This window comes from Dipodomys ordii, unplaced genomic scaffold, assembly GCF_000151885.1.
Source record: "Dipodomys ordii isolate 6190 unplaced genomic scaffold, Dord_2.0 Scaffold110, whole genome shotgun sequence".
In the NCBI taxonomy this organism is placed as follows: Eukaryota; Metazoa; Chordata; class Mammalia; order Rodentia; family Heteromyidae; genus Dipodomys; species Dipodomys ordii.
The window spans coordinates 5,708,746-5,733,479 of NW_012267326.1; the positions used below are offsets into that span (position 1 = coordinate 5,708,746).

The 24,734-nt window shown below is 44.8% G+C and overlaps 1 protein-coding gene and 1 pseudogene across 1 annotated transcript in view; one reads left to right on the forward strand and one right to left on the reverse strand.

The window, feature by feature from the left end:
- Positions 1-4,665: 4,665 nt before the first annotated feature.
- Positions 4,666-5,395, forward strand: LOC105994834 (annotated as a pseudogene).
- Positions 5,396-10,957: 5,562 nt separating this feature from the next.
- Positions 10,958-24,734, reverse strand: part of Glb1 (galactosidase, beta 1) — a 102,537-nt gene continuing 88,760 nt past the window's right edge. The window contains 1 exon segment of the mRNA XM_013028493.1: positions 10,958-11,495. Within this exon segment, the coding sequence (XP_012883947.1) occupies positions 11,247-11,495 (249 nt within the window). The 3' untranslated portion in view covers positions 10,958-11,246.

A 24,734-nucleotide genomic window follows, 5' to 3' on the forward strand; every position in this document is an offset into this window, starting at 1 on the left:
CTGGAAGTGGTGCTGTGGCTCAAGTGGTAGAACACTAGCCTTGAGCTGAAGAGCTGAGGGACAGCGGCCAGGACCAGAGTTCATGCACCATGACTGTTCCCCCCCCCAAAAAAAAAAAAAAAACAGAAAACCAGAAGACTCCTTTTGGAGGGAGTGTTTGTCCCCATCCAACTGTTGCTTAGCTGACTCAGCATGAAGAGGAGGAAACATTGTTCTGTAAGTGGGAGATGAAAGGCTCCCCACCTCCATCCCTCACCCCCCCCCCCAGGACCCACATCATCAAAATGAACAAATGAACTCATCAGTTCGGTTTTCAGGAGGGGAAATCAGTTTTTGTGTTGCAGGCTCCTATACCAGGTAGTCCATGGGACTCCTAACAGGAATTTTGTAATGAAACATTAAAAAATCGTTTATAAAAGTTGGGCAGCCGGGCACCGGTGGCTCATGCCTGTAATCCTAGCTACTTAGGAGGCTGAGATCTGAGGATTGTGGTTTGAAACCAGACTGGGAAGGAAAGTCCATGAGACTCTAATTTCCAATTAACCACCAGAAAACCAGAAGTGGCCCTGTGGCTCCAAGTGGTAGAGCGCGAGACTTGAGCAAAAAAGCTCAGGGACAGCTTCAAGCCCTATGACCCCACCAAAAACAAAAATTTTTTTTAAAGGTGGGGCATTGGTGGCTCATGCCTATAATCCTAGTTACTCAGGAGGCTGAGATCTGAGGATCACAGTGCCAAGTCAGCTTAGGAAGACACATGTGAGACACTTCTTTCCAATTGACCAGCAAAAAAGCCAGAATTGGAGGTGTGGCTCAGGTGGTAGAACACCAAGCAACACCAAGGCTGTTGAGTTCAAGCCCCAATATTAGCACCAAAAAAAAAAAAAAAAAGTCCAGGCTCAATGGATTGTACCTGTATCACAGCTACTCAGGAGACAGAAATCAGGAAGATCTCAGTTCAGGGCTAGCCTAGGCAAAAAGTTAAGTGATACCCAATCGTAACAAATTGGTTTGTTTTTGTTTTTTTTTTGGGTCTGGTCCTGGGGCCTGAACTCTGGGCCTGGGCATTGGCCCTCAGCTTTTTAGCTCAAGGTTAGCGCTCTACCACTTGAGCCACAGCGCCACTTCCAGCTTTTTCTGCTTATTTGGTGCTGAGGAATCGAACACAGGGCCTCAGGCATGCAAGGCAAGCGCTCTACCACTGAGCCACCTTCCCAGCCCAACTGTAACAAATTGGTTGAAGTACAGCATGTCTGTCATTTTAGTTACATGGGAGCCACAGGTAGGAGGAACATGGCCTGAAGGCAAAACGTAAGACCTGATCCAGAAAAATAAAGCAAAAAGAGCCCGGGGAATCATTCATGTAGCAGAGCACATTCCTAATAAGCACAAAATTCTGCATCCAAAGCCCAATACCACTAGAAAGAAATTGTTTCAAAAAATGAAGTCCTGAGCCAGTTGCCGGTGACTCACGCCTGTAATCCTAGTTATTCAGGAGGCTGAGATCTGAGGATCGCAGGTCAGAGCCAGCCCAGGCAGAAAAGTCCGTGAGACTCTTATCTCCAATGAACCATCAGAAAACTGGAAGTGGCGCTGTGGCTCAAGTGGTAGAGCGCTAACCTTGAGCTGAAGAGCTGAGGGACAGCGCCCAGGCCAAGTTCAAGCTCCATGACCAAAAAAAAAAAAAAAAAAAAGTTGGGACTAAGAGAGTAATAGAGGAGGTGAATTTGATCCAAGTACATTATATGCATGTATGGAAAACAGCACATGAAAGCCTTTGTACAGTTATATACACTAGAAATAAGTAAGAATTTTGTCAGAGGCCAGTGACTCATGTCTGTAACCTTAGTGATTCAGGAGGCTAAGTTCTGAGGGTCATGACTCATGACTCAAAGCCAGGCCAGGCCAGAAAGTCCGAATTCACCACTCAAAGAAGCACCAGTCTTGAGCAAAAAAGCTAAGGGATAGTACCCAAGACCTGAGTTCAAGCCTCAGGGTCAGCACACAAACAAAACAACCAAGTGCCCTGTGGGCAAGGAAAGGAGATGCCACTGGAGAGACGCTTCCAGTTAAGAACCAGGGAACAGAAGCCTTCTGGAAGGGAAGAATTTGGAATGTTGAAGTTGAAGAGATTAAGAGCTCTGCAGGCCAGTCCTTGAGCCCAGAGTCCCTCCAGTAGGCCTACGCTGCCCACTGCAGTCCCAGCTCATTGTCAGAGCCCCCTTTTTCCTTTCTGTGTAGGCCCCTGGTCTGTGTTCTGGTTCACATAAGACATATCCTTCACTTGTGTGTGTGTGTGTGAGAGAGAGAGAGAGAGAGAGAGAGGGAGAGAGTACATGTTCACATGCATGTGGGTTGTGTGTGTATGTTGAACTCAGGGTCTTGAGCTCTTGCTTAGCATTTTCCCTCGATGATGTTTCTACCATTTGAGCCACTCCTCCACTTATGACTTTTTGCTGGTTAACTGGAGACAGTAGTCTGTCAGATTTGTCTGTCCTACCTAGCTTTGTGTGTGTGTGTGTGTGTGTTGTGGAGTTTGAACTCTGGGCCTGGGCACTGTCCCTGAGCTCTTTACTCAAGGCTAATGCTCTACCACTTGAGCCTGGGCTGGCTTTGAACCACAATCCTTAGATCTCAGCCTCCTGAGTAGCTAGGAATACAGGTGTGAGCCACTGACACCCCGATTACATCATTTAATTTGAAAAGCCTATGAAATGAGGACCATAAAGAGGATGCTTGCTGAGGGAAAAGTGAATCACCTGGGTTTGTGTTCTTAGAGCCTGCTCTGTTCAGCCTTAGGAGACAACACTGCTGGTTTGGGAGTCTCAGGACATGAACTTCTTCCCCCATGGGAAAGCCCCTGTGGGGTGCCGGGAGAGCAACGGTCTGATGAGAAACCAGTCCAGATTTTCACTGGGTTATTTACAGCCAGAAAGCCACCAGACATCCAACTCTATTATAGCAGGATTCAGGCAGGGACAGCCCAGTTAAATGGGGACAGGAAATGGGCCCACACATTGGTCACCTGCTCCCATCCATCTTTTGGACATTTGCCTGACTTGCCTGTCCCCATACGCACTCAGCCCACATTGAGCAATTCTACCATAGACCAGACAGATCCTTCTCATGACTAAAAAGTGACTTCAGAAATTGACTCCTTTTTCATAAAAGGGAGAGAAAATACCACACAAGATCATTTCCTATTTGTGTCATCTGACAAAAGTCACATCACTTATTTGGAAACATTTGAAAAAACAAAAAATAACCCAGTCTTAGACAAAAGCTCAACAATCTCATTCTGAATAAGCTGGATTTACTGAGAAACAAAGATACATTGAAAAGACAAATAGAGAAAGTTACTAAACAACCTCATGTAGAGAAGGGAAGAGGGCAGAAGCAGAAAGGATCTGCCCCTGTACCTATTCATCATCCTTAGCACTTTCTTCAAACGTCAAATATATCCACGTGTAAGGACTCACACCTGTAATCTTAGCTACTGGAAAGGCTGAGATCTGGGGATTGAGGTTCAAGCCCAGCCCAGACAGAAATATCTAAGAGATTTCATCTCCAAAATGACCAGCAAAAAGCCAGGCTCAGAGAAACAAAATGATGGATATTTTCTCTCATATGATGAAGCTAGATCTAAAATATTGGGACATACAGGTCTCTAGGCATTCACACACAGTGAAATCAAAAGACGTTATTCGTAGGAGAGGAACACAAGGCACAATGCCTGTGTGATTTTTTTTTTTGGGTCCAGTCGTGGGGCCTGAACTCTGGGCCTGGGCGCTGTTCCTCAGCTCTTCAGCTCAAGGCTAGCGCTCTACCACTTGAGCCACAGCACCACTTCTGGCTTTTTTTCTTTTTTCTTATGTGGTGCTGAGGAATGGAACCCAGGGCCTCATGCATGCAAGGCAAACGCTCTACCATTGAGCCACCTTCCCAGCCCCGCCTATGTGATTTTTATCATAAAAAAGAATATCTGTCAAAAATGAACTCCAGAAAATGGAAATGAGGCTTTTTCTATTTTTCTGTTATTTTCTTTCATGCATGATTTGTTTGTCTATATGTCTTCGGAGTAAAAGGGGAGGCAGAGAATGGAGGGACAAAGGGTGAATAAATGCAGTGTTGGGACTCACTGGACCCTAGGTGGTAAATAAACTACACAACTTGTGGGTGAGGATGGGAGGGAAAAACTGGGAGAAAGCAAGGGAAGGGGTGATATTGTCCAAAAGGAAATGTACTCTTTGCCTGACTTACGTGACTATAGCCCCTCTGTTTTTAGCATTTTCAAATAAAAATAATTTTAATAAAGCCAGGCTGGGGGTGTGGCTCAAGTGGTAGAGCATCAAGCAAGCAAACAAGTCAAGGAAGCAGGAGGCCCTAAGTTTAAGCTCTGATATCATCATCAGAAAAAAAAACCCCATGATCACAGAAAGAATTGAATAGGGCATCCATATGAGCATTATTCATAATAGTACAAAGGGGAGCTATTTCAGAGGCATAGTATACAGCAATAAACAGGAACCAGTTTCTGGACATGCCACCATATGAGTGAGCTTCAAGAGTGTATGTGATGCTCAATGAAAGAAGTCAGACAAGGAATCTGATACTTTGTTGTCCCAGTTATCTAAAATTTCTAAAAAGGCCAACCTAGTGTACTTGAAGATGGCAGCAGTTGCTGAGAGGTTGCTCCAGGCCTCAGTTGCCCGGCATGCAAGCACCATCTCTCAGGGCATTTCTGCCTCTGCAGCCCTTAGGCTTCTAGAAGACCATGTTTGACAAACCTACTATGGTCTGGCTCTACTCAAGCCAAATTCACCTTTAGCACTAGTTCCTTATCTTCTGCTCCTGCTGTCACTCAGCAGATACCTTACTTTAAAGGCACAGCTGTTGTCCACAGAGTGCAAAGAGCTTAGTCTTGCTGACTTTCAGGGGAAATACTGGGTGCTTTTCTTCTGTCCTTTGGATTTCACCTTTGTGTGTCCTACAGACATTGTTGCTTCTGGTGACAAAGCCAATGAGTTTCATGAAGTGACCTATGAGGTCCTCACAGTTTTGGTGGACTCCCACTTGGCCATCTTGCCTGGATCAATACACCAAGGAGGAATGGAGGCTTTGGCCAGATGAACAGTGCACTCTTGTTGGATTTAACCAATTTCCCCAGACCGTGGCGCGCTGTTGGAAGGCCCTGGCCTTGCACTCAGAGGTCTCTTCACAGTTGACCCCAATAGTGTCATCAAGCACATGAGTGTCAGTGACCTATCAGCCAATGGGCCGGAGCATGGAAGAGACGTTCCCGTCTGTGGAAACCCATGGAGAAGTCTGCCCTGCAAACTGGACACCCCATTCCCCTACAATCACGCCAAGCTCAAAGAATACTTGGAGAAGGCCATGAGGAGATGACCTGTGTGTACCTGAGGCCTCACCACCTCGGCAGGTGCCCTTTTGGCATTTCAAAGATTATTTATAGAAGGAAAAACCCAATCATGCTTGTATTTATAGATGTTACTCTTTTTTTTTTTAAACAAAGAAAACCCTCTTGTTTCCATTTCCTGGAGAGAGATTACTCTTAATGTTTTCTTTTTCTTTTTTTGTAAAGCTGAATAAGACTTTGTCTGGTGATTAGTTGCTAAGAAGTCTGTCCTTGGCAATGTCTTTTTTTTTTTTTGTCTTGGGGCTTGAACTCTGGACCTGGACACTGTCCCTGAGCTCCTTTTGCTCAAGGCTAGCACTCTACCACTTGAGCCACACCACCACTTCTAATTTTCTGGTGGTTAATTGGAGATAAGAGTCTCACATATTTTCCTGCCCCAGCTGGCTCTGAACCGTGATCCTCAGATCTCAGCCTCCTGAGTAGCTAGGATTACAGGCGTGAGCCGCTGGTGCCTGGCTGTGCCTGGCTTCTTGGCAATGTCTTTATTGATCATGTCTTCAATGGGCAAAGGAAACACTCTTTTTCCTTAGTTTTAGTCCCTGAACCTTAGCTGCACCAAAGTTATACAAGCACAGAATGGTTCCGTCTAAGGGTCCTGATTTTTCTTCCTGAAGTTCTTTGTATTAAACTGAATTTCCTCTAAGGCAACATAGCTTTACGTTATTAGGCTCTGTTGTCTAAGCTAACACTCAAAATGGATGTCTATGTGCTGGAAATAAATGTGAATCGAGACTAAAACATGGTGGCAATGTGACTTCCGTGACTGATCACGCATGACCCTGCCCGGGTTTATAGTGTACAGTCACTTTACTTATTTTATTCATTTGCTGATTTCATTCAGTGGGTATTTTCAGATAATAATTAGATGTAATTATAAAGGATTATATTAAATACAGAGATTGAGTTTTGATTCAAGTGCTTGATGTAAAATATATCATAAAAATAAACCTACTTAAAAATTTTTTTAATGGCAAAAGTATAGAGAGAAAAGACAGCTAGAGCACAGACAGCTGGCATAGAGGTAGAAGGGCGGCCTCAGTGCCAATGGGTGTGAAGGAACTTTCTGTGGTGAAGCCAGTGTTCTAACCCAGGGAACGGGCAAGGCAAGCTGTATAAATTCAGTAAAATACATGTAATTCAGCCTTAGTATGAATTTTAGAGTATGTAATTTGGACCTCAATAAAACAAAGTGGGCACCAGGCACCAGTGGCTCACACCTATAATCCCAGCTACTCAGGAGACTGAGATCTGAGGATCACGGTTCAAAGCCAGTCCTGGCAGAAAAGTCCGTGAGGTTTTTAGATAACTGTTATCCACCAGAAAACTGGAAGTGGTGCTGTGGCTCAAGTAGTAGAGCTAGCCTTAAGCAAAAGGAGTTCAGGGACAGCACGGAGGCCCAGAGTTCAAGCCCAAGTCCCCTCACCCCCCACAAAAGTGCTACAGGTTATATAATTGTGGGCTCCACAGAGCCAAAAAAGACAAAGGCCAAGGCTGCAGGGTCATCTTCAGCTTACAGAGAATGCGTACTGTTCTAAGACGTGTGGCTGGCTTAGCCCAGCTCTGCTTTGGAATTCCTGAGATATTAAAATAATCTTAAAAGCCAGGCGCCGGTGGCTCACACCTGTAATTCTAGCTACTCAGGAGGATGAGATCTGAGGATTGGGGTTTGAAGCCAGCCCGAACAGGACACTCTGTGATTCTTCTCTCCAATAAACTACTCAAAAAAGCCAGAAGTGGCACTGTGGCTCAAGTGGTAGAATGCTCACCTTGAGCAAAAGAAGCTTGGGGCAAGAACCCAGACTGAGTTTAAACCCCATGACGGACAAAAAAAAAAAAATCTTAAAGATAAGTTCATGAGAAAAAGGTGAACAGAGCAGGTAACAAAGATGCCTCACCCCAGGTACTACTGGCTCACACCTAAATCCTAGCTACTCAGGAGGCTGAGATTTGAGGATTGTATTTCAAAGCACCCCAGGTAGGAAAGTCTGTGAGACTCTTATCTCCAATTAACTACTACAAAATTGGAAGTGAAGGTGATTCAAGTGATAGAGCACTGGCTTTGAGTGAAAAAGTTAAGACACAGTGACTAGGCCCTAAGTTCAAGCCTCAGTATCAGCACACATGCATGCACGCACACACACACACAGAAGTCACAGATAGTAAATGCGAGCCCATGAGAGCAGCGGAGCGTCAGATGGTTTGTGTGGAGGCTACATGCTTTTACATAGGTATTAAGATTTTCCTTTCCAGACACCTCTTGAGCAAGGAATGGCACAGTAGAGAAGGTGGGCAGCCCTCAAGACTCGGGAGGATATACCAGTTTTGTTTTGCTTGCTGGTCCTGGGGCTTGAAATCTTGGCCTGGGTGCTGTCCATGAGCTTTTGTGTGCAAGGCTAGTGCTTTGCCACTCGAGCCATAGCTTCACTTCTGGCTTTTTGATCCCATGGGGGAAGAACATACAAAAGAAACAAAAAAAAATCACATAGTACATTATAAGTACATTAAAAACAACAGCAATAAAGATAGACCTCTTGTGTCCCTATCTTGGGGTTCATTTCACTTAGCATCATCTTGTATGGTCATATGTACATAGCTTTTGACCTTTTCTGCTTTTCCTAGCCATATACTAGTTATTGCAAATAAGGAAAACCATGGGACCTATGTTTCTTTGAGTCTGGCTTACTTCACTTAATATATATATATTTTTTCCAAATACAATGGTTAGATGCCACGAAGTAGGGGCTAATGTCTTAACCGTATGCATGTTGTCAGGCTTAAGGGGAGTGCTAACCTCTTCTCCTTTCATACAACACTGTTTTAATGTGTTTTGGACAAGGTCCAGCTGTGTAACCACGTGGCCTGGAACTCATACTTCTCCTGCCTCTGGATCCTGAGTGCAAGAATTAGAGGTATGGGGCTGGAAAAGTGGCTCAGTGGTAGAGTGCTTGCCTTGCATGCATGAGGCCCTGGGTTCGATTCCTCAGCACCACATATGCAGAAAAAGTTGGAAGTGGTGCTGTGGCTCAAGTGATAGAGCACTTGCCTTGAGCTGAAGAGCTGAGGGACAGCGCCCAGGCTCAGAGTTCAGGCCTCACGACTGGCAAAAAAAAAAGAAAAAAGAAAAAAAAAGAATTAGAGGAATGAACCACTGAGCCTGGCTTAGACCAGGTTAAAAACCAACTCTCATGCCAGGGTGTGGCTCAAGTGGTAGAACACTGAGTCTAAACTCCAGAATAAGCAAAAAAATAAATAAGCAATACCAGCTATCTTTTACTCAAGTGTTAAATATTTTCGTCTGTCATATGGGTTTACTGCTACTTACCCCGTGGTGTGGTTCTAAAGATCAAATGCACTTCAAGAAGGCACCCTTCCTGTCCTGGAGACCATGTGTGTGACTGAGGGAGAAAAGCATGGTTTACTAATGGAGGAGTGCTTTAACAGGACCCTGCGCCCGCCCCTTCCCCCCTCCGCCCCCCCTCTAGTGTTTGTCTGTCCTGATTGTTCCATGTGTTCACTAATTTAGCTGAGGAGGAGGCTGTGAGTCCACAAAACACTCTCAGCCAGCAGAGTGTGCAAACATGTGGAAAAAGGTACTGTGGAAAATAAACTTAAGGGGCTGGGAGGGTGGCTTAGTGGTAGAGTGCTTGCCTGGGTTCTCTTCCACAATACCATATCAACAGAAAAAGCCAAAGTGGTGCTGTGGCTCAAGCGATAGAATGCTAGCCTTGAGTAGAAGCAGCTCAGGGACAGTGCCCAGGCTCTGAGTTTGAGCCCCAAGACTGGCAAAAAATAAAAGAAAGAAAAGAAACACGTGTTAGCCTCAGTTTATCTCAACGCATACGTACCTTCAGCAATTGGCCCACCCCATTTTAAATGCCCTGCTGAATTACCGATTTGTGCCTCTGAGAGGAAAGACCACTACCATGTACATGGGGACCAACACACAAATCCTCTTCTCCCTCCTTTGTGAAAACTGTGTATTCTCTATATTCTCAATGAAAGACAGAACAGTAAATAACCACTCAGGAACCCCCCAATATAACCATACGAAGGTTTTGTTGGTCCAATTCTGAAATTTTCCTATGTAATGCAAGCAGGAATCAACATCTCATGTTTGTCTAGACACTAGACCCAGACCATCTGGGATCAAACTCCATCTCTACTACCTATAACTCTACCGTCTGATAAACCAGCAAGCCAACAATCAGATCTTATAAGAGGTGTGTAAATTAAATATGGTCTTCAGCTGGGCACTGGTGGCTCATGCATGTAGTCCTAGCGACTCAGAGGCTGAGGTCTGGGACTGAGGTTCAAAGCCAGCCAGTGACGTTGTGGCTCAAGTGGGAGAGTGCCAATCTTGAGGGAAAAAGGCAGGTTAAAGCATCAGAACCCAAGTTCAAGCTCCAGTAGTAGAAAAACAAATCACACATATATATCATATAGATCAGATACATATACACACATATATAGGATATATATGTATATGATAATGGTCTCAAGGGCTGTGCATAGTATAAACAAGTACTCAAGAAAGGAGCACTACAATTCCATATACATTATTCAGCAGCATGGCCCTGTTGACATGTCACGCACACATGCCCACACCCATGTGTGCCTGCCCACTGGCATGTATATAAGAGTACAGTGAGCTGGGCGCTGGTGGCTCACGTCTGTAATCCTAGCTACTCAGGAGGCTGAGATCTGAGGATCGTGGTTCAAAGCCAGCCCGGGCAGGAGAGACCGTGAGACTCCTATCTCCAATAAACCACCAGAAAACCGGAAGTGGTGCTGTAGCTCAAGCGGTAGAGTGCTCGCCTTGAGCTGAAGAGCTGAGGGACAGTGCCCAGGCCCAGAGTTCAAGCCCCACGACCGACAAAAAAAAAAAAAAAGAGTACAGTGAGTGTGCAGATATGCACTGTTCTTAAGATTAGTGTTTTCACATGAACATCTGCACATCTGCATCATTTTATTCTTTTTTAATTTTATTGTGTGTGTATGTGTGTGTGTACATTGGTACTGGGGCTTGAATTCAGGGTGCTGTCCATTAGCTTTTTCCCTCAGTGCTGGTGGCTCTACCACTTGGGTCACAACTCTACTTCCAGCTTTTTGGTGGCTAGTTGGAGATAAGAGTCTCATAAGGGTTGGCTTTGAACTGTGATCCTCAGATCTCAGCTTCCTGAATAGCAAGGATTACTGGCTTGCGTCATCATATTCATGGTCAGCTACCATTCTACCATGCAGATGGACTATACTAGCTACAAGGTGAGTTGATCACACAGGTTACGTGCATAATTGCTATGAGATGTAATTAGGCGTTACCTGGTGGTTATCACAGAAATTCAAGAGCGAGTCAAATAAGGATCAGAAACGCAGCAGTCCACTAGATCAAACCAGGCCCATTTACGATTTCTTTGAACCTCTAGCAAGTGAAGTGGCTTATGCAGCCCACTCAAGTCTAGTTATGATTTAAGTCAGACAAGAACCGTTTAATACCAGCTCCAACATTAAAGAAAAAAAAAGGAACACCATTGAATACAAATTTTATTTAGCAAAAAGACAACATGATTCTTCCAAAATCAAAATCAGTGACACTTTTTCAGGCTTCCCTCTTTGCTGATTTGTTTGTGACTGTGCTGTCATCTCCCTTAAGTTCAAGGGAGAGAGGGAGTCAGGCACGGTGGGGCTCTAGGGAAACCTCCAGCAACAACCCTACATTTATTTTCCAATCTAAGTCTCTAGAGAGTGTCGGCTCTACTGGGGGGGGGAACTCATGAGGGATGGGCAGGACGGGATGTCCAGGAAGCCTCAACCATCACTCGTGGTTCTCTGTCAGGCCTAGGATTTGGTCGGTCTCCTCTGTGCTAATAACTGGCTCATCCACCAGTTCAACGATACACGGTTCCAGGGCGTGGATCCTGCAGGGTGCCCACTCCAGTTCCAACACTGTGATGTTGTTGGGTGCTGACGTGGTCAGGATGTGCTGTGGCACAAATAAGGTCTTCTGGGGTCCTCGTGCTGGCCAATAGCGGCCAAGGTTAAAGCCATTGATCCACACCTGACCCTGAAGAGAGACAGAGGGAATATAAAACTATCAACCCAGGGTAAGGTGACAGCTTTGAGTTACCTCATCTTGGTCACATGTCCACTCAGTTTCTCAGATGAGTAGTAGAACAATGAGGACAGAAGGAAAGAGCGCATGTCTGCCCAGCAAATGGCAGACCCTGAGAAACACTCATGTTCACATCCCACAGAGTAAGTCAGTGATCAAAAACCACCTGCTGGATTAAGTCATTTAGAGAAAGGATGACAGTTTCACACTTCTCAGAACTATTTTACTTTTTTTTTTTTTAAACCACGGGATGTTATCTCCATCCATCCTAAAAGATATATTCAATGACTTTAGAGTCACTAGCTTTATATCAGCCTAAGATCTGCCAGGGCCTTGGTTTACAGTAATAGAGAACAGTAGCACTGACTCTTATGATAGAGGGAGAAAATGCCTGTGAAAGTAGACGAGCAGCACATGAGGCACAGCACAGAGGCGCAGGTTTCAGTGACACCTTCTTGGCCAAGGACAAATAGAGCCAGGGAACAAAAATGAGCTTTGTAGATGTTCTACATCGATGAGTCAATCAAGAGCATGTGGTACATCTGTACAATGGAATTGTATTCGTCGATCAGAAAGGATAATAGACCATTTTCAGGGAAAGGGATGGACCTAGAAAAAATTATGTTAAGTAAGTTGGGCCCATGTATCAGAGAGCCCATGTATCTCTCACATGTGGAAGTTAGATCTAAATACAAACATACATAATAACATAGATGGGGGTTTATGCCTAGACACAAACACTGAAGGATGGTAACCATTGGCCTCTTCAGTCTAATGGTGTGATTCCTCTTAACAACCAACAACCTGTTTAACAAGATGAATACCAGGAAGCAGAAAATATGTTTTGAGGGGGAGGACAAAAGGAATGGAGGGAGGAAGGGTGAGTAAATGCAGCCATTATATTCAATGCACATTATGTAAAAACTGAACTACGTAACTTGAGGGTAGGGACAGGAGGGGGAAAGTGGGGCAGCACGAAGAAAGGGGTGACATTGATAAAAGACACATTGTATTTATAACCTAACTTATGGAATTGAAGCCTCTTTGTACAAGTACTTAATAATAATAACAAAACAACAAAAAATCTTGAATTTTGGTCTTGTCTCACATCTTCGTATCTAAGAGAATGGCCCTCAATCCCTTGTGCTCAATGGAGTGCACTGACCTGCTAAGTAGGCCAAGAGCCATTCTGAGTCCCCATGGCTAGGTGGCTGGGGGATTGGGACTGGTGCAAAGAGAACTAAGCAGAGCCTGGGAAGATGACATAGAAGCCACTGCTGCGTCTCCTAGTAAATCACCATGGTTGGCCTCGGGCAGATAGCAGTCTCTGGCATGTTCTAGCTTACTGCTGGGTCTCCTGGGCGCCACACCTTCTATATCTTCCTGACTGCGGGTCCTGCTGGCCAACAAGCAGAGCAACCGTTTGGACAGATTTCTCTGTAGCTCCCTCAAATCCTACTGGAGTCTGGACTTGGATTGTGTGTGCATGTGCGCATGTGCTCAAGCACTCAGTGCCGGCCTCAAGTTTTTGCTTAGCTTTTCTGCTCAAGGCTGGTACTCTATCACTTGAGCCATACCTCTGTGTCTGGCTTTTTGCAAGGAGAATTGGAAATGAGAGTTTCTCAGATTTGTCTTCAGAGGATCTTGGCTCAAAGTGTCCTGAGTAGCTAGGATTAAAGGCATAAGCCACAAGTACGCTGCTAGGACTTACTTTCAGATTCCCTTTGGTTCCTGCCTAGGGCTCAGGAGAACAGGGGAGGTCAGTCTCACACTTCTGGTTCACCTTCCCAGCCCCTTCCCCTCTAAGCAGGTCTGGTTCCTTGAAGTGACTGCAGAGAGTAGCTGGCTCCTCTTCCCAGAATGAACCGTGACAGATATAAACCGCCGATGCCAGCAGCCTACTTTCTTTCCTCTTCACCCACTCTTCCTTCCTATCCACACCTGTTACCTGGGTCTGGGCTAATTTGCTGACGGCAAATATATTACACACTGAAAGAAAAATAAAATGCTTGAGTTCCTTCCTTGACTTGGCCCTATCAAAAAATACTTTAGGTGGGCACTGGTGGCTCACGTTTATAATTCTAGTTACTCAGAAGCCTGAGATCTGAAAATTGCAGTTTGAAACCAGTCCAGGCTGGGAAGTCTGGGAGACTCTCACCTTCAATTCACCACTTCCTGCAAAAAAAAACCCAAACAAAACAAAACAAAACAAAAAACAAAACAAACTGGAAGGAGAGCTATAGCTCTAAGTCTCAAGCATAAAAGCTCAGGGACAGTGCCCAGGCCCTGAATCAAGCCCCATGACCAACCAAAAGAAAAAACAAAACCCAAAGTGGAGGTTTGGTGAAATCTTAAGCATAAACGAGTTCAAGCTTTAGGACTAGCATCCCTGCCCTCTCTCTGCCAAATAGTACTTTAAACAAGGCCCCAACAGCTCACATCTGTAATTCTAGCTACTTAGGAGGCTGAGATCTGAGGATCACAGTTCAAACTGAGCCAGAGGCAGACAAATCTGAGAAACTCTTATGTCCAATTAACCACCAAAAAAGCTGGAGGTGGGGCTGGGGCTCAAGTGGTAGAGTGCTAGTTTTGAGTAAAAACAGCTGAAAGAGCAGGGTGCCGGTGGCTCATGCCCTATAATCCTAGTTACTCAAGAGGCTGAGATCTGAGGATCACAATTCAAAGCCAGCCCGGGCAGGAAAGTCCGTGAGACTCTTATCTCCAATAAACCACTAGAAAACTGGAAGTGGCGCTATGGCTCGATGGTAGAGCACTCGCCTTGAACTGAAGAGCACAGGGAACCTCCCAAGCCCAGAGTTCAAGCCCCATGACTGACCAAAAAAACCCCCCAAACCAAAAAACAGCTGAGAGAGAGATGGAGGCCTGGAGTTCAAGCCCAAAAACTTGCATACACATATACATATACACTCACTCAAAAGCGTTTTAAGAACTTGGCGGCTCAGCCTGGGCAGAAAAAAGCCTGTGAGATTCTTTGACTACCAACCAAAAAGCTGCAAGTGGAGGTGTAGCTCAACTGGTAGAGCACCCAGCTGTGAGCAAGAAATCCAAGTGAGAGCACTGAGTTCAAGCCCCAGTACTGCTACCTTCCCCCCAAAAAGAAAAAACTTGTTTAAAGTATACTGTATGGCAGGCGCTGGTGGCTCATGCTTATAGTCCTAGCTACTCAGGGGCTGGGAAGGTGGCTCGGTGGTAGAGTGCGTGCCTTGCATGCATGAGGCCCTGGGTTCAATTCCTCAGCACCACATAGCAGATAAAGCCAGAAGTGGTGCTGTGGCTCAAGTGGTAGAGCGCTTGCCTTGTGCTGAAGAGCTGAGGGACAGTGCCCAGGCCCAGAGTTCAGGCTCCATGACTGACAAAAATAAATAAATTAATTAATTAAAAATCCTAGCTACACAGAAGGCTGAGATCTGAGGATTATGGTTCGAAGCCAGCCTGGGCAGGAAAGTCCATGAAACTCTTATCTCCAATTAGCCACTAGAAACTTGGAAGGGTGCTGTGGCTCAAAATGGTAGAGCACTACTCTTGAGCCAAAAATCTCAGACAGTGCCTAGGCCCTGAGTTCAAGCCCCATGGCCGACATAATTAGTTAATTAATAACTTTTAAAATATTCTGTATGTATCCATGAAATTGCCACAGTGAACATCTCTTGTACTATTAATGTATGTTAATTTTAAAAACACTTAAGAATGGAAGTTAGACAGGCACTGATGGCTCACACCCATAATCCTAGCTCCTATACTCATGCCTATAATCCTAGGAGACCGATGTCTGAGAATCGTGGTTCAAAGCCAGCCCAGGCAAGAAAGTCTGAGATTCTTACCTCTAACTACCAGAAAAGCTCAAAGTGGAGCTGTAGCTCAAATAGTAGAACACTAGCTCAGGGACAGCTCCCAGGCCCTGAGTTTAAGCCCCCAAGACAGACAGACAGACAGACACAGACACAGACAGACACACACACACACACACACAAAGACTAGAAGTAAAAAAATTCTAAATATGTATGTTCATGTGTATATATGTACACATGTATATGTGAACATATATACATATGTTATATGATCTATATGTTTTGATTTTTCTCTTTTAAAGTTATGCTGAAATTATTGGTAAATGTGACCTGAAGGAAGATAGCCTCCAAATTCATATGGTAAACTCTACAGAAAAACAAGCCTTTGTAGCACATATTAGTGGCTTCCAGGGTGTCCAGAGGCTGAACAGCTGCCATAGCTCCTGACATGTCTGCCTGACATCGCTTGGTATCCGGGTGCTTCCTACCCCCTTGCTCCCAACATTGAGGTGACAATCATAGAGGAATTCCCAGAAATGCCCACCCTGCTTCTTACTGCATCACCAATGAGTATGCCTGGGAATGTCCATCTGTCTTTTAATTTACCTGAATTTATCTTAGTATTATCAGGAGGATGTAAAATTTCAATACTATTTTAAGTTGTAGTTTACATTTTTTTCAACTGTTTTTCCTGGGAGTACCTTTAAAAGTGGGACAAACACTACACAATCTGAAGGACATTTACTCATGTGGAAAAGTTGAAAAAGATAAAGGTCCAGTTCTGAAGTGGACAAAGGTTTTCAATACACATAACTCATAAACTGGAGAGTTAACTTGTAAGAAATAAAATTAAATAAGTAATAAAGGAATCCAGGAGTTGGTGGCTCATAGCTGTAATTGTAGCTACTCAAGAGACTGAGATCTGAACATTGAGGTTCAACACTAGCCAAGGCAGGGGCAGGAAAGTCTGTGAGAATCTTTGTTGTTGTTGTTGGTCTTGGGTCATGACCTTGGGGCCTGGGCACTGTTCCTGAGATTTTTTGCTCAAGGCTAGAGCTTAGCCACTTTGAGCTACAGCTCTGCTTCCAGTTTTTAGGTAGTAAATTGGAGATTAAAAAGTCTCATGGATTTTCCCTAGGCTTCAAAACAAGATCCTTCTCCATCTCAGCCTCCTGAATAGTTAGGAATAGACAAGTGAGCCACCAGCTCCTGCCTATCTGAGACTCTCACTCCAATTAACCACTAGAAAAGCTGGAACTAAGGGTGTGGCTCAGGTGCCAGTCTTGGGCATAGTGCCCAGGCCTTGAGTTCAAGCCCCACAATTGACAAAGAGAAAGGAGAGGAAAAGAAAAAAGAAATACTAAATCTTATATTGGGTAAGCATAATTGCAAATTGGGGCAAATAGAGTTAAAAAAAAAAGCCCCTTAAGTTTAAAATGAAAGGGAGGAGGTCAAACAGCACAAAGCCATGGCGGAATATAGAGCAACAACAATAAAGGTCATTATCGTTTGCAGCTCCCTCTCTGCAGAGCTAGAATCAGTTTCTCTATCCTCAGATCTGGCAGATCTGACATGTCTTATTTTGGTCAAAGAATATAGATGAAGTGTCCTGTGCTGGGCTGGGAATGTGCCTTAGTGGTGGAGTGCTTGCCTAGCATGCATGAAGCCCTGGGCCCATTCCTCAGTACCACATACGCAGAAAAAGCCGGAAGGGGTGGTACAATGCTAGTCTTGAGCAAAAGAAGCTCAAGGACAGTGCCCAGGCCCTGAGTTCAAGGCCCAGGACTGGCAAAAGAAAAGAAAAGAAAAGAAAAGAAGTGTCATTTGAATTTTGACTTGGGCCAAGAGAGAGAGGGGAGGGGAGAGGGAGAGAGGGGAAGAGAGAGAGGGAGTTCCAGTGTTTTGGCATTTAACTAGAGATGAGTCTCACAGACTTTCCTGCCCTGACTGGCTTCAAACCACAGTCCTCAGATCTCAGCCGCCTGAGTAGCTAGGAGTATAGGCGTGAGTCCCCAGTGCCTAGCGGCCATGCGGATTTTTGTTCTTTGAGTCTTGCCTCACATAATGTGCATAGGCTGAGGTCAGCTCTTGAGTGACAGGGACCCAGCCCGATCTTCTCGGTAGCCCAACTGACGGCCAGCTGACAGCCAAGGTTTCATGTCCACCCCAGCAGAATCATGCAGTTTGCAAATACTCCAGATTGCGAACTAAATCATTGAATTGCTTTAAACCACAAAAGGTAACTGATAGACATCTCCAGTGCCACAAAGCATCTTTGCATACTTTACAGGAAAGTAAATCAGATCTACAAACTCAACTTTTTTTTTGTCAGTTATGGGCCTTGAACTCAGGGACTGGGCACCGTCCCTGAGCTTTTTTCACTCAAGGCTAGCACTCTATCATGGAGCCACAATTTTCTGGTGGTTAATTGGAGATAAGTGTCTTACAGACTTTCCTGCCTGGGTTGGATTTGAACCATGATTCTCAGATCTCAGTCTCCTGAGTACTTAGTATTACAGGCGTGAGCCACCAGTACCTGCAAACTAAGTTTAAAACTGTAGGGTACAGGGCTTGGAGTGTGACCGAGCATTACAATACTTCCCTATCAAAGCAGAGATTGAGTTCAATCCTGGTACTATCAAAAAAGAAAAAATAAAAGTAAGGTCATCCTGTTTGTCAATTCCTCTTTCACTGATCAATCCCCCAAAGTTCCCCAGCCATGTCAGTGGGTCTCATGGTTAAGTCAGAGGATACCCAGGCGTACTCTGCCGAGCAATCAGCAAGTGGATATGTTTCAAATGTGGATGCTCATGCTCTTCTTTCCCACAGGTGGACTTCCCCAGTCCTCACCATGATGCTCAAGTTTAAGCTTCATCCCTACCCTCTTCTCCAGCAGAAGGGCAGCTTTCAGGGCTGACAGGGAGGAAAAGCTGTTTCATCTCTTTCAAGCCAGCAATGCCTCTTGAGCTTCCTAAGAGCTGGAAGATGGAAATGAGGGTCTCGCCAACTCAGTGGTAAAGATGACATACCATGAAATGAAGGAGTGGCCCCAGGTCCGGGACTTAAGGACCATACATAAAAAGAAGCCTGAGAAGGAAGACAGCCCCGAGGAAAGGCTAGAACAGCTGTCCGAGTGGCTTTGGCAGGTATTGAAGGTTTGAGAAATATCTGGGGAATGTGTTACCCTGGCAAAAGCCATCTCAGAAAGGGGCTAGGAAAGTGGCTCAGTGGTAGAGCGCTTGCCTTGCATGCATGAGGCCCTGGGTTTGATTCCTCAGCACCACTTAAGCAAAAAGAAAAAAGCCGGAAGTGGTGCTGTGGCTCAAGTGGTAGAGTGCTAGCCTTGAGCTGAAGAGCTGAGGGACAGCGCCCAGGCCCAGAGTTCAGGCCCCATAACCTGACCCCCCCCCAAAAAAAGAAGGGTGTGGGAGAAGAGTAGACATTTTTACCCACCTCCCTCCACTGCAGGGAGTCTTATCTGCTGGGTCCCTTGATGAACAGCACACCTGTGTTCACTGGTGTCTTATAGACAGGGTAAAAATGGCTGACCTCTTCACACTAAACTCTAGTTGATGCTCATTCAGTGTGAAACAGAAAGCCACATCTGGCCAGAAAAATCAGAACTGATCTTGTCTCATGAATCACGTTTATCAGTGCCTTCATTCACTAAATCAAGCGTAATCAATTTGTAACAAATGAAGCATAAAAGTGGCCTTATTGAGTGAGGCTCATGCCTGTAATCCTAGCTACTAAGGAGGCTGAGCCCTGAGGATCACGGTTCAAAGCCAGCCCAGGCAGGAAAGTCTGTAGGACTCCCATCTCCAGTTAACCACCAGAAAAGTGGAAGTGGTGCTGTCGCTCAAATGATAGAGTGCTCAGGTACAGTGCCTAGGCCAAGAGTTCAAACCCCGCAACTAACAGCAAAAACAACAACAACAATAATAGTTAAGTGGCTTCCTCTACTGGTGGAAAGGGTTAGGGGTTAGTGTAAGGTGGGGTGGTCAGGCACCAGTGGCTCACGCCTGTAATCCTAGCTACTTAAGAAGCTGAAATCTGAAAATCACAGAGTGAACCTAGCTGAGGCAGAAATGTTGGCAAGACTTTTATGGCTGAGGTTTTAGGCATCATTTGGCCCACTCTCCTTACCTCTACACCAAACCATCTGTCAAAGTGGGAAAAGTGAGCATTGTGGGGGAAGAGGTCTGTCTGATTATCCACAAGTCTGGAGCTCAGGTGTTCTCAGTAGCTAAGACCACAACAACCAGGGAATGCTAACCACCATGTCTGCTCAGCATGCACTGTATCTTCAGAGCTATTCAACTTGGATTCGCTAATCTCTTGGGTGGGCTTTCTTTTTCTTTTTTTTAAAGTTAATTTGCTTTATTGTTATTATAGAGGTAATATACAGAGGGGTTACATTTACATGAGTCAGGTAATTAAGTATATTTCCTTTTGCACAGTGTCATCTGTTCCCTCATTCTCTCTCTCCCTGGACGGGCTTTTCTGTGTGTGAAGCTTTATTGACAGATATTTATCCACATATACACCCACACACAATTCAAGGAAAGATAGGACTATTGTTAATATCTTAGGACAAGTTCTAAAACTACCCCTAAGAACTCCTAAGGAACAGCAGGGCCTTTTAGACAGCTGACTCCCAAAAGTGGAGAATTTCCTCTCATAATCAATTGCACTCTGCAGCTGGAGACATCACCTCATGGAAACCAGATTGCTCTCTTCAACTTCTCTGGAACCAAGGTAAACCAGAACTGAGGTAATGACCAGCCAGGCAACCTGGAATCAAGACTCTTAAACTGTGTATCTCGTTATCGCCTGCCCTTAATTGTTTCTCTACTTGAACCTACTGCTCATGTCTGTACTGTGAAGATGGCTGACGGGGAAGGGTCATCTTCCCACAGCATCATTCACCAAATCTTTTTCTTGCATCTTTCTTTCTTTCTCTTTCTTTCTTTCTCTCTCTCTATCTTTCTTTCTTTCTTTCTTTCTTTCATTCTTCCTTCCTTCCTTCCTTTCCTCCTCCTCCTCTTCTTCCTCCTCTTCCTTCTTTTTGTTGGTCATGGGCTTGAACTCTGTGCCTGGGCACTTATCCCTCAGCTCTTCAGCTCAAGGTAAGCACTCTACCACTTGAGCCACAGCACCACTTCCGGTTTTCTAGCGGTTTATTGCAGATCTGAGTTTCACAGACTTTCCTGCACAGGCTGGCTTTGAACCACAGTCCTCAGATGTCAGCCTCCTCAGTAGCCAGGATTACAGGAGTGAGCCACGGGGGGGGGGGGGGGGAGGCTTCTTCCATATTCCTTTCCCAATATTTTCCTATCTTTTTGTTGTTGTTGGTCATGGCAGGATTGAACCCAGGGCCTGGGTAGTGACCCTGAGCTTTTTTTTTTCTTTTGCTCAAGGTTAGTGCTCTGCCACTTTGAGCCACAACACCATGTCCAGTTTTCTGGTGGTTAACTGGAGATCAGGGTCTCATGGGAGACCAAAAGCTGGAAGTGGAGCAGTGGCTCAAGTGGGAGAGTGCCAGTCTTGAGCAGAAAAAGCTAAGGGATAGAGCTCAGACTGGCATGTGCGCATGTGCATGCACACACGCGTGAGTGGGCACACACACACACACACACACACACACACACACACAATTATCAAATCCTTCTCCTTTGAGATGGTAAAAATCAGATCTCCATGAATGGGTAGAGACAGAAAGAATGAAAGTATACATCTGGCCAAAGGAAGTCCTAAAGGTTTACCTGTGCTTTGGGTAGGCTTCACCCATCTTACCCCCTAAAGCCATTGTCTGAAGAATTAGTATCTTACTGGACTGACAGGTATTCTTCTGCCTCAGAAAGAATAAAAGCTACAGATAGGAACTACTATTTTAGGTTCCACTTCCTGCATGGGGAACAGGAAATACTTCTCTCTTTTTTAATCTCTCCTTACTTTAACCCTGTTATACTAAAATAAGCCCTTGCTAGAGTGTTCAGCTGGTGAGACTCTTTTTATAAGACACCTGAAATGCTTTATAACAGAGGACCTGAAGTTCCTGTGATTTTGTGGGCATACTGCAAAGCCAAGGGAAACCCTCACCTATCCCTCAGGGACAATCAGGCTGACCAAATAAGCAAACACCACGCTTGGATAGTGAGTCCAAGCTCCTTGGATAATGAGACATCCTGTGCCATGCCCCTGCCTTTCCACATGGACTTAGAGCTGGAAACCTATACCGCCTGCAGGCTACTCAGCTCTCCAAGCTGCCTACTGCTCACCTGCAAGCTGCAGATAGCCATAGGACATTCTGCACCACTGGTGACCAAGTCCTCCAAGTGCTAAGCAGAGGCCTGGGTGGGATCTAACCCAGCCAGGGTAAACCAACCCTGACCTCTAAAGTGTCCCATGCTTTTCATTTCTGTACCTTTGGTTGCACTAAGGAGGGCAGAAGAAAATAAGGGGGGAATATGCCTGTTTGCTGAAGGGGATTGAGCCAGGGAGGTGCTTCCTTTGGTTTTAGGTCCTAGAGCCTCGAGAGATCACTTCTTGGCTACTAAAAAGGAATTGGCAGAGATAGAAAGGAGGAATGAAGCGCAGGCTGGGTGGAGCAGTATGAGAACAGGGTTTTGGCCTGGAGGAAGAAGGTGGGGAGGGGATTCAGACCTCAGGCTTCCTCCTAGTAGTTCACTGGGCAGGAAGTGAGGGTAGAGGCAGAATCAGGTTTGACAGGAAGGCCCAGGGAACAAAGGAGTCACATAGTGAGGAGGATGAGGTCCTGGGGGAGGTGTTAGGTGAGGAAAGTATGGGAGGCTTAAGGAGGTCAGGAGGTCTAGAAAGGCCAACAGAGGGGCCAACAGAGGTTGTGGCTCAAGTGGTAGTATGAATGCCTTCCTAGCAAGTACAGGGGCCTGAGTTCAAATCCCAGTACCAACAAAACAAAACAGAAAGGCCAACAGGGAAGGGAGAAGAGAAATGAAGACTGTCTGAAAGCTTCTAGAGGCTGGAGACAGTGAGGGGACAGTGGCCATGACTAATGCATTGCAAAGGCCCACCAGCTCAGCTCAGTTATCCATGAACCAGCAGAGAAAAACCATAGTGGACCCCTTCCAAATGGAGGGAGAGAGGAAAGACAGGAAAGCAAGGGGTAAAAGACTCATAGAAAAAGGATAATGGGCCAGGTGCTGGTGGCTCATACCTCTAATCCTAGCTTCCCAGAAGGCTGAGATCTGAGGATCATGATCGGAAGTAAGTCCTAGCAGGAAAGAATTTTTTTTATTTTTGGCCAGTCCTGAGGCTTGAACTCAGGGTTTGGGCACTGTCCCTGAGCCTCTTTTGCTCAAGGCTTGAACTCTACCACTTAACCACAGTGCCACTTCTGGCCTTTTCTGTTTATGTGGCACTGGGGAATCGAACCCAGGGCTTCATGCATGCTAGGAAAGGACTGTACCAATAAGCCACATTCCCAGCCCCTAGCAGGAAAGACTTTTATTTCCAATTAATCACAAGAAAAAAAAAGCTGGAAGTGGAACCATAACTCAAGTGGTAGAATGCTAGCACAGAAGCTCAGAGACAGCATCCAGTCCCAGAGTTCAAGCCTTAGGACTGGCACACATACAAAATAGTAGGCCAGGTATCAGTGGCTCATACCTGTAATCCTAGCTACCCACAAGCCAGAGATCTGAGGATAGCGGTTCAAAGCCAACCTAGGCAGAAAAGTTTGTGAGACTATCTCTAATTAACCAACCTGAGAATCGGAAGTGGAACTGTAGCTCGAAGTGGTACAGTGATAGCCTTGAGCAAAAAAGCTCAAGAACAGCAACCAGGCCCTGAGTTCAAGCTTCACAACAAAACAAACAAAAGACAACAGGGATGTCCAGTAGGAGAGAGTAAGAACTGAAGACCCAGTGTTCATGGCTGGACTCTACAACTCCCCTGGCCTGGCTTTTTGCTGGTTAAGTAGAGATGAGTCTCTTGGATTTTCTTGCTTGGGCTGGCTTTGAACCTCAATCTTCAGATCTCTGCCTGCTAAGAAGTGAAGCTAGGAATAGAGGTATTAACCACTGTTTCGCTTTCTTATATTTTTAAGATCATTGTGTAACCATTATTAGCCCAGCCCGGCCTGGAACTCTCAACCCTCTTGTTTGAGCTTCACGTGTGCTAGGATTATTGGTGTGTACTATTGTATCTGGCCATACATACAAGTCTTTCTGTGGATATGTTTTCTTTTCTCTTGGGTATAATCCTTAGGAGTGGATCTGCTGGTGCTAACATAATTCCACTTAACCCTTAAAAAAAGCTTCCAGACTTTGTTCTGGAGGTTTGTACCACTTTCCCACCAGTCATGCAAGATTTCCTTTGCTTCGTATCTTTGCCATTTTTTGTTGTCCCTCTTTCTGGGGAGGTGTCTCTCCTGATTTAACTTAGGATCTCATATGACCTGATTATTACAGTAACATTTTACTATGGTTTTGATTTGCATTTCTCTAGTGATAAATGATATTAAGTATTAGTAATCTTTTCATGTATTTATTACTTTTGCCCACTTTTATATTGGGTTTTCTTCCTATTAAGTTGTAAGAATTCTTTGTATGTTCTAGATTTGAGTCTCTCTTTTCTTAATAAAAGATATATATGATTTGAAAATTATTTTCTGTCAGTTTGTGGCTTGGAGTTTTATTTTTGTGATTTTTTTTATGACTAAGCATTTTTAATTTTGATAAAGTCCAATTTACCAAGTTTTACTTTTAATGCTTTAGGTATTAAATCTAAGAAGGCTTTGCTAACCAATGGCAATAATTACTTTTCTCCTTCTAGAATTTTTATAGACATCAGATTGATTACATTAATTAAAAGAGGAACCAATAAAAATGTTTTGATTGAACAACACAAATACATGTAAATGATTTTTTTTTTTAAGATACTGGGGTTTGAACCCTGGGCCTCCTTGCTTGTTCGTCAAGTGCTCTACCACTTGAGCCATGAGACATGTCCCCTAATCCTTTTTATTTTAGCTTTTTTTCAAATAGGGTGTCACTTTTTACCTGGGCCAGCTTGGACCATAATATTTCTAACTTTTCTCATATTTGGGATGACCAGAATGTGCAGCCATGTGCATCTTTTTATTGATTGAGATGGGGGAGGGGGGGTCTCATGAATATCTCTACCTAGTTTGGCTTTGAACCACAATTCTCCCAATCTTAGCCTCTGCAGTAGCTAGTAGTATAGATATGAGCCACCATGCCTGGCTAAACAATGCACTTTTGGGTCAAGAAAGAATTCATAAAGGAAATTAGACACAAGGATAATGAAAAATCTCTTTTTCTGGCAGTCCTGGGATTTGAACTCAGGGCACTTACTCTATTGCAATTGTATCGTTAGC